Source organism: Melanerpes formicivorus, unplaced genomic scaffold, assembly GCF_026170545.1.
Source record: "Melanerpes formicivorus ecotype bairdi unplaced genomic scaffold, bMelFor1.0.p_v2 SCAF_50, whole genome shotgun sequence".
Taxonomy (NCBI): Eukaryota; Metazoa; Chordata; class Aves; order Piciformes; family Picidae; genus Melanerpes; species Melanerpes formicivorus.
Window position 1 is genome coordinate 1,375,234 of NW_027142402.1, and position 13,666 is coordinate 1,388,899.

Consider the following 13,666-nt stretch of genomic DNA (forward strand, 5'->3'; position numbering starts at 1 on the left):
CCCAATGCTTTCAACAACTGAAATCCTGCAATCTCAGTGTGATTCTCTTTGTTCATACTGGGAGTTCCTGAGAGCACCCTAGCAGCACAACTGGCTGAAAGTCATGTTCAAGGTATGTTCAGTGCTTGCCAACGTAAATGTTTAGAGTTCAGAAGTGTTTGTACATCACAGAATCTGCCTGATAAGGAGAAATCTGGATCAGAGGGACACAGCCATGGTGGTTTTGATGGCCAGAGGGTTGAGAACACCTCCTCTGAAGACATATTAAAGCTTGAGCTCCATCAGCCTTTATTAAGTGATTGTGGTGAGTTCTCTGTAACCATTTGGGGTCTCCCATGACTTTAAATTCCCCTGCACTTCCAAAATAACACTGCTGAACAAACCAAAGACCTGCTAAGGAGACTTTTAACAGTTTAATTATATTCTTTTTTCTTCCAGCTAGTCCTTCTCAACCACTCCTTGGAAAGCAGAATCACCTCAGTGCGATAGGAGTTGAATGCATGCAGCACTAATGCCACATCAGCTCACATAGCCCTGCAAGATGGTTTCTTTCTGCAGAAAGCCAGACTGACAACAGTGCAACAGAAGCTGTTCTCCAGGGGAGATTTTCCCATCTCAGCCTTCTTAACAGTTTTATGTGTTAAAAGATAGACCTTGCATACCACTGACACCTTTAAGACAACGATCTTGTGATCAAGTGGTCTGGATTGATTTCTCAACCCTCCCCCAGGCTGCTGGTGCCATTCAGCAGACTGTTGTCACAGGATTTGAGCAAGCCCTTGGCACTTGCCTGAGCTTACCCTCAAGGTGGTCAATGGGACTTTTAGCTGTAGTAGGGTCACCTTTAGCCTAGCACCCACCACTTCTGGGAATCCCTCCCTTACCCTTGCTGGATATCAGCTCTGAAAGGGAGGGTGATGATGTGTTCTTGAAGGAGACACTTCTTTGGTGAAAGATCTTTGTCAGCCTCACCTCTTAAACTTGAGCTGGGTGTTGGGAGGAGCGATCTCCTCTCTCAGTGCACGGTAGCTAACATCACTAAGCTGACTCTCAGCTGCAGCCCCCAGCTGCACATCTACCACAGATCACACAAAAAAATGCGTTTGCTGAGACCAGTTCCCCCGTCACTGCTGATGCAGAGCATGTTTTCATCCTTTCAGAATCTCCATGTATTCCACACAAATGTTTTTAACCATTTCCTATGCCATTTATCCTTCATTAAACCTCTTCTGGATAGTTAATCATTAATGATTTCTTTACAGTTGCTGTGCAAACAGCTCATTCATGCCTGTGACACATCAAATTTCACAGACATGTCCTTTAATTGGATTCATTTATTTCTAATCTGCTTAAGCCCTCACTACTGTAATGCTTGACTAAATATACATTAAACTCACTTATTTGAACTGCTAAAATAAATTCAAGATGTTTTCTATGAATAAAACTCCTTGATTGAATACATGTAATGGCATTGTTGTTGTGTACCCAACTGAGCAGAAGGCACTGGCAATAGCCCTCCAGATAGCTGTGCTTGGACAAAAGGATCTGAGAGGCTGCTGGTGACTTTTTGGCAGAGATGAGGAATTCACAGGTTTCCAAAGACTAAGGATTCCTACTGCACTTGAAAGTGTGCAATAAGGAGAAGCAAAGCGCCTCGTGGTTTTCATGTGGGATGTTGGGTGTTTTCATTTCAGCCTCCAGGCACTTTTTATTTGTCAGAGAAGAGAGCTCCATGTCAGTTCTACCCTCCCATGGCAAGCAGAAGGGCTAAAATAGCCAAGATACTTTCAAGATTTGACTCCTCTATATTTTGTAAGTAACAGTAACTGAAAAGCCAGCCCAAAATTGCATGAAAGTCCTGCTTCTGGGGGTTCAGAAGCCATAAAGACAATTATATAGCTGTGGACTCTGAGTTCTTAGGTCATATACAAGACTCTCCTCTATGGGGCTTAAGAATGGTCTTTAAAACTTAGTTCTCCAGACCCTTCCTCATATGAAACAACTCCAGAGCATCACCCCTGTGCAAATGCTGTTCTGTGCCTTCTCTCCTGTTGCTTTCTCTATCACAGAAACATGGTCTCATGTTAAGTCACACAGATATGCAGTTTCCTTTGGACTAAAGCCCCAATGCCACCCCTGTTGCTGGTTTTCACAGACTAGAAAGCACTAAGGAGTGCTGATGACCTTCCAGAAGATGACACTTCAGCTTTGCTGGGCCATCTCATTTAATCTCCACTATCAGCTAGAAAGGTGGGGTCAGATGATCCTTGGGGTCCCTTCCCACCTGGGATTCCACAAATTTACCTACTCACAGCTTAAGATCACCAGAATTATTCTGGGTGACTCTTTTGAGCTGTTGGGCTGCAGGGAGAATGATGACACCAGGCTATTTCACCCCCAGATCTAGTGTTTATTGCACCAGATATTCTACTGGGACATGCCTGGTGAAAGAGCCATTGCAGATTATGATTCTCCTCTGTGCACAAAACAATCTTTGGAAACAGCAAGAGAGAAGTATCATGCCATGCCTTTGGGTGGATTTCAGTTAACCAGAGCCTAGAGGGAGAGAGCTTTGTGCAGCAACAGCCCAGGCTAGCAGCTGCCAAACTTTGTGCAGAGACGATGGAAAGCCACAGGCTACTCAGGAACAGGCTGCCCTCAGGGCAAGAGCGTGCGTGTTCGCTCCCCAGCCCACAGCACAGATGTAAGAACCTTGAAGGTTGGATGAGTTTAAAGATCTCCACACTCTAGGTTATGTCAAAATCGCCACACAATGCTAGGGGTGCAGCCAAACTCGAGTTAGGCAGGCATTTGAGTTTCCATGGCTGCCCTGGAACTCCAGCAGATAATAGCTGTTATTTTCAACATCGCTGCCCCCCAAGATTTATACCCAGCGGTTTGTAGCTGAACAGCTGCGGCTGGTCCTGATTAGCTCCCAATTCAACACAGTAACAAATGCGTCCTTCAAGCCATCTCTCTTTGGCAAAGCCAAGGAATATTCTTGCTCCCAAAGCGTGTGCCTGAGGGCTGGTTGTTGGTTGGGTTGGGTTTTGTTTTGGCTTTTTTTCTATGTCAGATCTGAAGTCACCAGGATCCAATCATGGACTGAAAGCGATGGCTAAGCACTTCTCTGGAGCCTGCCATGTGCTCCGGTGCTTTAGTAAATCAGGACTTCTCCGATTTAATTGCACTAAGTGGATGATACCAAAAGACAACAAGAGAGGAATAAATCCTCTGACTGTGTAAAAGATCAGGAGATTGACTCCAGACTTGAGCCATCCTCAGCCCTCTGAAGGGTCAGGTGCTGTACCCTTGTTCACACAGAGAGACGCCTGCCTCCATAAATAGTGTCATCAAAGTGAAAGGAGCTGCCTCTGAAGTAACCTACTGAGTACCAACATGTGTGCTGGAGCCTGGCCCACGCTGTAAAGTACAAAAGAGAGGTGAGGGAAGGAGAATTAGGTTTTAAACAGATACTTGCCACTACTGAATGGACAAAGGAGATTTATTCGTTAACACTTAATTTAGCCCATGTCAGAACACCACGTTTCTGTGTGCACTGATCACAACTAGCAGAAGCACCACAATGTGCAGGGAAGAGCTCAGCTCAGGAGCTGCTCAGTAACTTCTCACACCTGTTGTGTCTCATAATTGCAGGCAAGCAACACAGGAGCTGCGGGAGGACTGGGATGCAGCCCAGAGCAAAGGGAGCAAACATGCAACAGATGAAGGAAGCAGAGGTAGTAAAATTGTAAACCTGCTTAAGGAAGAGCCCATTGCTGCCAGGAGAGCAGGAGCCAGCTCTGCATTCAGTCTTGTGCAGAGCACTGAGAGCCTGATCGTGTGGAAGGAATCCTCTGGTAGCAGCCCAACTCCCCTGCAAGAGCAGAATCACCTAAAGCAGAGCACACAGGGACACATCCAGGTGGGCCTCAAAAGTCTCCAGAGATGGAGACTCCACCACCTTTGCACAGCAGCACTGGACTGGAGGCTGTAGCCCAGCTGTTCCTGCTAGAAACATTGTTCACACTTAGTCCTGTCCCTATTCTTCCATACTCTGAATGGCAAACAGCAGGCTTGTGAACACCACTCCAGCAGCTGGCTGCTTCGGTCCCTTTGGGAACCAGCCCTGCTGCTCCTCTTACATGTGAACCTGCCTTGGCAGAGAGGGGGTGGACTCAGTGATCCTCAGAGGCCCCTTCCAACCCCTGCCATTCTGTGAAAGCAAGAGCTGGGGCAGTTTACCTGAAGCCATAAACTGGGACATTCTAAGGGTCAGAGTCCCTGGCAGAGGCCCTGGAGCTTTCATCAGTGGAACAAGGCAGGCAGCTGGAGAGAAGAAGTGCCTCAGCCATGGCCCCTGCTGGATGTGTCTCAATCCCAGATAAGCATTTGACAAGATCCATAACCCAGTGTTTGGGAGCAGGGAGTTTCCAAAGCCCTGGAACAGGCAGCGCTCCGAATGGAAGAAGGATGAAGCGGAAAGCATTCGAAGCCACTTCTCTTTCTTGGAATACAGACAGTTATTTGCAACCCTGACTTCCATGCAGTATGAGACTATCAGCATGCATGCATTTAAACTAATGGCTGCCTCTTTTTTGTTTCCTGTGGAGCTGAGCTGCAGTCCTTTAATCCTTACCCTGGCGAATAAAACTTGCTCGCTACGAGCAGCGACTGTGGACTCTGGCCCACGTTTTTAGTGCCTTGGCCATTACAGTCACCTGGTTTAAATACAGGCATAGAAATTTGGAGTGAATTAAACAAATGGTAGCTAGGAAAAGCCCCTACATGAACAAAGAAGAACTGCAGAAACGTATTGTGGACACCTGGAAAAGCCTGTCTCCTATTTGCAGGAAACATATAAACAATGTTCCAGGGAGACAAGTCTGCAATAAAACCTAATGGTGAACAAACAGAATACTGCCTGGGCTTGGGCAAGAGGAATCCTTTTATACTTTTTGGGTGTTGTTTTTTTTTTTCCCTTTGAGACATGTGCTTCCCAAAGCATTTTGATTAATTAAAACAATTCCTCTAGTATTTACATTGCTAATCAAATCATGTGAATGATGGGAGGCGTTCCAGTCCTGGGAAAAGCACTGTGCAGATGGAGCAGATAAACCAGGACCAGGTTCTGTGCAGGATTAAGCAAATTCCAAAGGCCACATTGATACAGAGAAATATTTGTCTTTTCCTCCTGTTTGTGAAATTTGTCTCTACTGTTCACAACTGGGTAACAAAAAATATGCATGCACATCATCCTGCTGAAGTCACTAAGCCTCCTCTCCAGTATCAAAGTTGGATGGCTAAGCTTACTCAGACAATGAGTTGCACTAATGGTATGAGCAAGGGTGTGCAGGAATCCTTCTGCAAGTAGTAGCTCCCCCAGTGCATTCACTGTTTTACACACTCCAAAGCACACCTGAGCAACAAGAGAGCACAGATCTGCCTGAGACTGAGGAGGGGACTGTGTGGCAATCCCAAATAGCTCAGCCTGAGAGACACAATCAAGAAGGATAAGCTAGGAGCTGGGGAAATGCTGTTTGTGGAGCTTCCTGTTGACTAGGAAGAGAAGGAGGTGCAACCTGATGTCCCAGAGACAGGCCAGAAAGAAGATTTCTATGAAAAGCTATGAAAATATTTCACTGAAACTGTCCAAAAAAACAATGTGGAGGGAGTTGTGGGGTTTGGTTTTTTTCCTCACATGAAACACAGATTTCCCTGAAATCTGCTTACTGTGCCAGGGAGGAGCATTTCAAAGTCTGAGCCCTCACACACAGCGACAGCACAGTGCTTGTAGAATCATTTTCAACCTAGCAGCAGTTGACAAGCCTACAAATGGCAAGAATAACGTACAGATGAAGCATGGGGGAGGGACAATTAATGGCTAATTTACTCTAAATTGCATCTACCACATCATTAAGTAAAACATTTGTCTAGGTGGCAAAAGGTTCTTTGTGAAATAATCTTTCCAACAAACTGCAGTCCATTTGTGCCAGCTACACAATGCAGTGTGAAGGGGGCAGCTGCAACTCCCTCCTACAGGTACTGCCTCCCCAGAACAGAGGTGAGCCACAATTAGGCACCTAACCCATTTCATCTGTACCTGCCACCCCTGATGCTATTCTTTCAAATGCTAAAGGACAACGAGATGGCTCTAGGCAAGCTCCCTCAGCTTTCTCTGGGGGCAAAACATTATGATATTTGCTGGTGCTCAAAAAGTCAAAGGATTTGCACTTTGTGTTCCCCATTTGTTGAAAGGCAGGTTGCTGTTTGCGGTCTAAATATAAACTTCACTGCAGTGGCTGCCCCTCTATTAATTGACTCATCCTTGAGTCCCTCTGTGTGATAAACATGCACAGCTAATAATCAATGGTATGGCAACTCTGTGTACAGAACAAATAAGGACAGAAACAAATATTCTGTGTCTGCACTCACATATGCCAAGCGGAATACAAAGGAGAGTAAATATGTCTGCTTGGAAGCTGGAGTCCTTAAAGGGCATTTGTATTAATTTTTGACAAGCTGCTCTCACACACAAAAATAACCTTTCCTCTTGTTGCTAAAATGCTGCTGCCAGCCTACCTGGTTAGTTCAGCAGATGACAAACATTTGTTCTCAAGCCTAGAATTCACTTTCTCCAAGGTTGGGATTCACGGAAGATGGAAAGGACACCTTTTTGATTTCCTTAACTGGGGGCAGGGGTCCCTTCTGCATAAACCCTCTCTCATTCTCTTTTCATCATCTGTATCACCCAGGGGAGTTGTTAAGCTACAAGATCCTCTTGCTGCCCAGCCTGCAGTGAAACTGGGGCTCCAGACCAGTTTGGTATTTATGCCAGTATCACAGTATCACCAAGGTCGGAACAGACCTCAAAGATCATCAAGCTCAACCTGTCACCACAGACCTCATGACTAGACCATGCCACTCAGTACCTGCTCCTTCACAAAACATCACAGCACTCAGGCTCTTCCCAACAGCAACAAGAAGCTTCCTATCCCACAAGCAAACCTAAAAACCTCCTGAGACCTTCCCCGAGTGAAGGAGTCCTGTGTGAGAGGACCAGAAACCCAAAAGGTCAAAAACTCAAACTGTATCTTCCAAAGCTTTTGATCCCCTTTGCCATTGCCACCCCGGTTCAGTGGAAAGCCCTCGACACTTCCTACTTTCAGATGAATCCTTGGCAAGAGGCACCCCAGCTTTCAAGCTCCACCCTGCAACCCCAAACACAGCCCTGTTGTTTCAGAAGACGAATCCCCTAGCTTGCACATCTTCTGCTTTCTCCTCAGTACCCATACCCAAGAGTCAGTAGGAGCAGTTTGAGTTTCTCATCCATAAGCACTTTTTCTCCTTGCTGGGTTTATAACACGAGAAGGCTGCAGGGAGGCAGCCTGCACCTCTGCCAGGAACCACATCTGCAGAGGCGGCTCTGCCACGCACCCGCTGCTGGGTGGGTGAAGCATGGGCGGAACCCTCCATGCACACACACACTCACACATAGCTTGGCTGCTCCTGGGTTCCTGGAATAACCCAGGAACTGCAGTGGCTATGGGGTTTATACTGGAACAAAATATATTAAACACTTGCAAATTTTGAGTGCTACAGGACATTTACTTGGCCCTCCTGGCTTGGAGCTTACCTCATATCAGAAGAAACCTTGAGTGCTGGGTTCAGTTTCAGGGCACCTCACTCCAAGAAGGACATTAAAGTGCTGGAGCAGATCAAGAGAAGGGCAGCAAAGATGGTGAAGGGTCTGGAGAACAGGGCTGGTGAGGAGCAGCTGAAGGAACTAGGGTCATTTAGTCTGCAGAAGAGAAGGCTGAGGGAGATCACCTGGATCTCTACAACTCCCTGAAAGGAGGTTGGAGCCAGGTGGGTGTTGGTCTCTTCTCTCAAGTAACAAGCAATAAGACAAGAGGGAGTGGCCTCAAGTTGGGAGGCTAGATTGAATATTACAAGACACTTCTTCCCTGAAAGGGTTCTCAAAGCCTGGAGCAGGCTGCCCAGGGAGGTGGTTGAACCATTCTAGGATCCTACTCTGGCTCCTTTCCTGCCCTCTTGCCTTTCTCTGCACTTGAGGTAATTGCACAAGAAGCACAAGGGTGCTTTACACCTAGGTGTGAAATAGTCATGCTGGGTGTGACATTCTCCAGGAGAAATGCTGAAGAGCACTTCCAGTCCTCCTACTCATCAGCCTGGCTGAAAGCAGGTTGAAACACAACCTTGTCCTCGAAATCCATGGGCACAAAGAAACTGCCCCCAACAGCAAATCAGCCAAGGAGTAAGAATTGCATTGGTTTGGTACCACTCGCGGTGGGGAAGCCACCTGCCCTGCAGTGCCAGTGTGGGTGTGCACAGTGAGACACGGAAATGAGGCCCCCACAAGAACTGAGGGGACAGGGAGACATGGGAACAGGGATTTCAAGGTGGTAAAGGGATACATGGGTGCAGGAGGACAAGAGAACGAGGAAGACATAAGGACCCCGGGGGGACACGGGGCCTCGTGGGGGCGTTTACAAAGGGACATCTGCAGTTCGCCTAAAGCAAGTGCTTGGCCTTGACGGAGAAGTGCAAACCGTGAAACATACCGAGAGGGGCTGGGGCAGGGGGAGAGGCCACAGGGACGCACGGAGCAGCTGCGGCAGCGCTGCCGATGCCTCTGCGAATCCCTGCCCTTACTGGGTGACCGCCAGAGGATGACGCCGCCGCGCTCCACATCCCCTTTTAAAGCAAATAAGAGGGATTTTCCCCCAAGGGGAATTGGCACTTTGCTCCCCACACTTTCCCAAGTGTGTGCCTTGCCCCGCAGGCGCGATAAGCCCCCGCGTTATCACTCTGCGTACCCAAGTGATTACGCCCTGGCAACGCAGGCGCCGAGCCCCGCAGCCCTTTCCCCACGCCACCAGCCGCTCCTGCACGCACCAGCAGAGCCCTTGCCTCCGACCCCAGCCGCTTCGTTCCGACAAACACCTCTTAAACTTGGCCACCAAGTCACTTGTCACACGCGTGTGCACCAAACCTGCAGCAGCCAGGTCGCGACGCTGCCGTCGCCGCGACGTTAGGAACGGGGAGGGTTGTGCCTCTCCGACCTCTCCAACACCTACATTTGCCTCCAGGATGAAACATGAGCAGCGGGACTCAGGAATATTCGGTCCCAGCATCAAGGATACTCAGTCCTAAGATCAAGAAGGTGCCACCGACGTGACAGGCACAGTGATCACAATGAAGCATCAGTGCTTCAGCCAGCTGTTGCTGGCGTGTCCAGGAGAAAGTGAAGACAAAACCAGTGACAAACAGGACAAAAGCAGTGGCAAACACCTCAAACGAGTCCGAGCGAGCTTCCCCACCCTCACTGGGTCCCTGTGCTTCGGTTTAAGCAGCAGAGGCAGAGCACAGCAATCCCCATGTGCAGGAGATACTCGAGGCATCTCAGCCGTCACTCTGATTTATTCTTTAAAACATATTAATTTTTTATTGTATTTTACTTTTTTAGGGTTGTTGTTTTTTTTAAGGTTTCATTGACCCTTCTGGTCACCAACTTTCTTTGTGGCTCACTGTAAGGATCTCTCTCTCTCTCTCTCCGAGAACAAAAAAGAAATCTCGGAGCTTTGATAGAGACTCTGGATGAAATTAAGAACTTCAAACCCCAGATTTTTGAAAAGAAAAACAGATGTCCTGTTTGTTGAGTATAAATAACTCCGTACGTGGAGAGACTTTTTTTGGTGGTTGTTGTTGTTTAACTTTTTTTTTATGCTGCTTTAGTTTGGTTTTATTTAGTTATTTTAGTTTCGATTAATAATAATTATTTTTTTTTTTAATTAAAAAAGGTTAAAAGGTGGGGACAAGAGAAGCGGCAAACTATCTGAGTGACAAGCCCCTGAATCTTTTCCCCTCTCCAAAAAGAAGGAAGAAGCAGGCAGACGGGAAACCCTTCATCTAGATGAAAGTGCTCGGTGTGCTTCCTGGCAGTCCTGGCTGGGCACTGTGGCACCGGGGGGACTCAGCACCTCTTAAGGGGGTAAAGGGTTCGTCGGGCACGGCTTGGCATGGCTCGGAACGGCTCCGTGCAACCTGGTCTGACTTACGTGAGGACGTAGTTGACGCTGACGATGCAGTGCGGGCGGGAGGAGCGGCTGTTGTGCACGATGGTGGCGTAGCTCTGCACCCAGACCCAGCCGCCGTGCTTGGCCAGGAAGCGATAGTACTTGGTGGTCACTTGGCCTTTCACCAGCACTGCGGGGGACAAAGCGGGGACCACCTCAGTGCGGCTCCCACCTCCCTTTTGATCGGCCGTGGAAAGGGCAGGATGCACCACTACCACCCCCCTCGATCCCCCAGCTCCGTGGTTGGGAGCCCCCCTCAAGCATCACACGGGGAAGCGGAGTGGACCCCCCCGTCCAAGGGCATCCCCAACCCAGAGCTGATCTCCCCCGCTCGTTAGCAAAAGCTATTCGGGGAGATTGATTAGTAGACCGTGGGGGGGTCGAGTCCCCACCACCACCCCTATCCCCACGCATCCTCATCAAGATTTAATTCTATAAATCTGGCTTTGGGGTTTATCTCTGTTAAGGAAACTTACCGGAAATTAATATCCTTTTTATTCATCTATCCATGTATTAATGTCATCATGATATCAAAATAGAATAAAGAACAGCTCTCCGAATCGGGCTCACTACTGCAGTCAAAATTAGATACACAGATAAGACTTCGTGAGACTTGGTACAAGTGGAATAAAAGTATTTGAATTTCACTGGCATGGCTTTTTTGTTCTTTCTTTCTTTTCTTTGGAGCAAGAAAATTGGAAGTGAACTGAGAGCCTGAGATTTGTGCAGGGGAATTCTTATCCTAAGCTAACGAAGGAGGGGAAAAAAAAAGCTTTTCCTTGCCTCCCCATCTCCTCCATCTCCCAGCTCAAAGCTGGGTCTGTAACGTCTTGTTTCACTAAAATTTGCAGCAGATTTTGCTTTTTCTCCTCTCCCGTGAGCTGACTTTTCCCTTTCCGACCTAAAGGTCAATACCAAGAAACCCAAAGTCCAGAGGGAGAAGGTGAGGGGTGAGGAGCAGGAGAAAAAGAACAGCATCTCCTTACACAAGTGATGTGCACATCGCAGGTGGAAGGTGTCACAGCCATGGACATGGTGGTAAAGGGTCTTCTCTATCAAGTCCTGGGGCTCGTAACCCGTTAACTCGGCTACCCTGCAAGAGACACAAGCAGCAGAGATCAGTGAGTGAGAAGACACCAGCAGAGGCCTGAGGAGGAAGATGGGAGAGGCTAGGGATTAGGTTTGGAAATAATCCCAGCTCTACCTGGAATCTAAGAATATGAGCTTCATATCCAGGCTGGCCCGAAACATGAACATATTGCTGTGGAGCTTGATCTCCGTCACGGCGCTGGGTGGCAGCGAGTGGCCCACGGCGACCAAGCCAACGTTTTGGTAGCAGCCATCGAAGGGGGACATGTCCAGGCTATACTGGCGGATCTTCAGGTACCCGCTGCAGTGAATGACCTGCCGGAGACACAGGAAGATCATGGGGGCTGCCTAGCGGAGGGTAGGGTGGGCTGTGACAGGCGAGGGGACGCCGATGTGGCCCCACCGGGTGCCCCGAAGCCGCTGTCCCTCACCACCACCCCCCGCCGGCAAAGCTGCAGTGCCGGTTTCGAGCTCCTCTCTTAGGGGTTGATTATTTTTTCCCCATACGAGAGCTCAGCGCTGATCTAAGCCCCATTAAAGTCAACGAGGTTTTGGCGGGTTTTTTCCACTGACTTAAGTCGGGTTTGGACCACCTCCTACTAACGACGCTTTTATTATTCCTCTAAAAAGGCAGGACGCGGCAGTGCCAAGCCAGTTCCAGCTTTGTAATGAGGAGTGAATGAGTGTGGAAGAGTTGACATGTGTGCCTATGTCGCATGCGTGAGCTGTGTCTATTGTATAGATGGAGCAGACGAGATCCATAGCCACAACCTATCTTTTTGGGCATTGTTTTAGGTACGCCTCCTAAACGCGTCCTTGCAGCTGACTGCTTGGTGCTTCCACCCTCCTTTCTCTATTATTAGGGTGTTTCTTCCTGGTTCAATAGGTATCCTTGCTCTACAGCACGTCCAGGTACAACACCTGAGAAGATCTTATACGTTCCCACCGCTCCCTAGCTTTGTGCAGCTGACACAAAAGCGGGGAACAGATAGGAGAGCAGGAGGCGTCCCCATCGAGAAGCTCTGATCGGAAGTATGTGACGAACCAGAGCGAAACAGCTTGCGAGAGCGGCCTCTGAAGCTGAAGAGTTACCCAATAAAGAAACAAATTAACCCAAGGCTGCAATTGTGTCACCTTGGCAGCTTCCACAAGCACCGCGGGACCGCCAGCGGTCAGTTTAAAAGTCAAAAATTAAATAAATAATGAGGAAAAGGAATCGCGGGGAGCTCGATGGCTTGGTTTTGTGGTTTGATCTCTTTAACCTGAAATTCCGAGAGAAATTCTGGCTCTGAACCACATGAAAGGACGCCAGACTGTGGCAGAGGGTTCGATCATCCCCAGCTCTGTCCCCCTTGTCACCGCGCTGCTGGAGGAGGCTGCGGGAGGGATGGGAATGGGGCTAGGGATGCAGAGGTTGCCCTGGCCGTTGGCACGCACCTTGTAGCCCCCGCAGGTCAGACCCGCGTTCCTCTTGGCCAGGACGCACTTCATCCTCAGGAAAAACGACCTCTCGATCTCGTACTCTGGGAAGGGGGAAAAGCCACAGGGGTGAGCCGCGGGCTCCGCTGCCCCTGCGTGTTGCCCTGCACGGTGCCCTCCGCGGCTGCGCAGGCCAGGAGAGGGCGGAGGGCTGGGGATATTACCCTGCACGAAATGCGAGTGATAGGGTTGATGGGCTGTGAGCACTGCGGTCATCTCGTCGTGGTCGGCGGGGTGGATGTACTCGTAAATGCTGTTGCCGGTCAGCTCTACCTGTGAGAGAGGAGGAAGCGGGAGAGGAAGGGCTTCATCGCCAGCATCGCCCCCTGCGCACCTATCCCTTGCCAGCCGCAGTGGGGGGACAGGCAAGCATGGGGTTAGCTGGACCTCCAGCGTACCTGCGACAAGCCCAGGTGCACCGAGGCGGTCTCCGAGATGTACATGATCTTGCCATCCGGAGCCACGACAAATATGAAACCGTCCAAGGTCTGCAGAAAGTGATCGAGGAGTGGGAAGTGTAAATACATCAATAGACAGGCAGATAAAATCACCCCTGAAACAGATCCATCAAGTAAGCGCTTGTCCCTCTGAGTTATTTCAGCAGACAGGCGTTCCTGTCCCGGCTGTCATTATTCAGAACGCTGGAAGAAAACGGGCAAGTCCTGGGGAGGAATCCCTGTAAAGCTCCTGGACCCAGATACTGTATTCCCATACAACCCAATTCTCAGAGGAGCCGAGCTTGAGAAGTGTCCCAGAAATCCCGAATGTTTCTATCCCGTTCCAGATGTCACTGGGGAGTTTAGCGTGTGCGTGTTTGCTAAGGAGACTTGAAGTGGGCGAGAAGGATCTAAAACTTTCGACACTGTAAATAAGGGCCGAGACAACTGGTCAGGCATGTTTCAGCAGACAGAGATGGGACTCCTGGATGCCCCGAGGGCAGAATCGGCCCCTAAAAGGCCACCCAACGTCACCAAAAATGCGTGTTGGTGGTAACCACT

General features: G+C 49.1%; 1 protein-coding gene across 1 annotated transcript in view; it reads right to left on the reverse strand.

Annotated features, from left to right (window-relative positions):
* Positions 1-13,666, reverse strand: part of SIM1 (SIM bHLH transcription factor 1) — a 50,827-nt gene that overhangs the window by 23,518 nt on the left and 13,643 nt on the right. Inside the window, exons 4-9 of the mRNA XM_068160440.1 lie at positions 13,067-13,156; positions 12,833-12,941; positions 12,627-12,712; positions 11,305-11,504; positions 11,087-11,193; positions 10,083-10,230 (exon numbers count right to left, since the gene is read on the reverse strand). Coding sequence (XP_068016541.1) covers positions 10,083-10,230; positions 11,087-11,193; positions 11,305-11,504; positions 12,627-12,712; positions 12,833-12,941; positions 13,067-13,156 — 740 coding nt within the window. The remainder of the gene's footprint in view (positions 1-10,082; positions 10,231-11,086; positions 11,194-11,304; positions 11,505-12,626; positions 12,713-12,832; positions 12,942-13,066; positions 13,157-13,666) is intronic.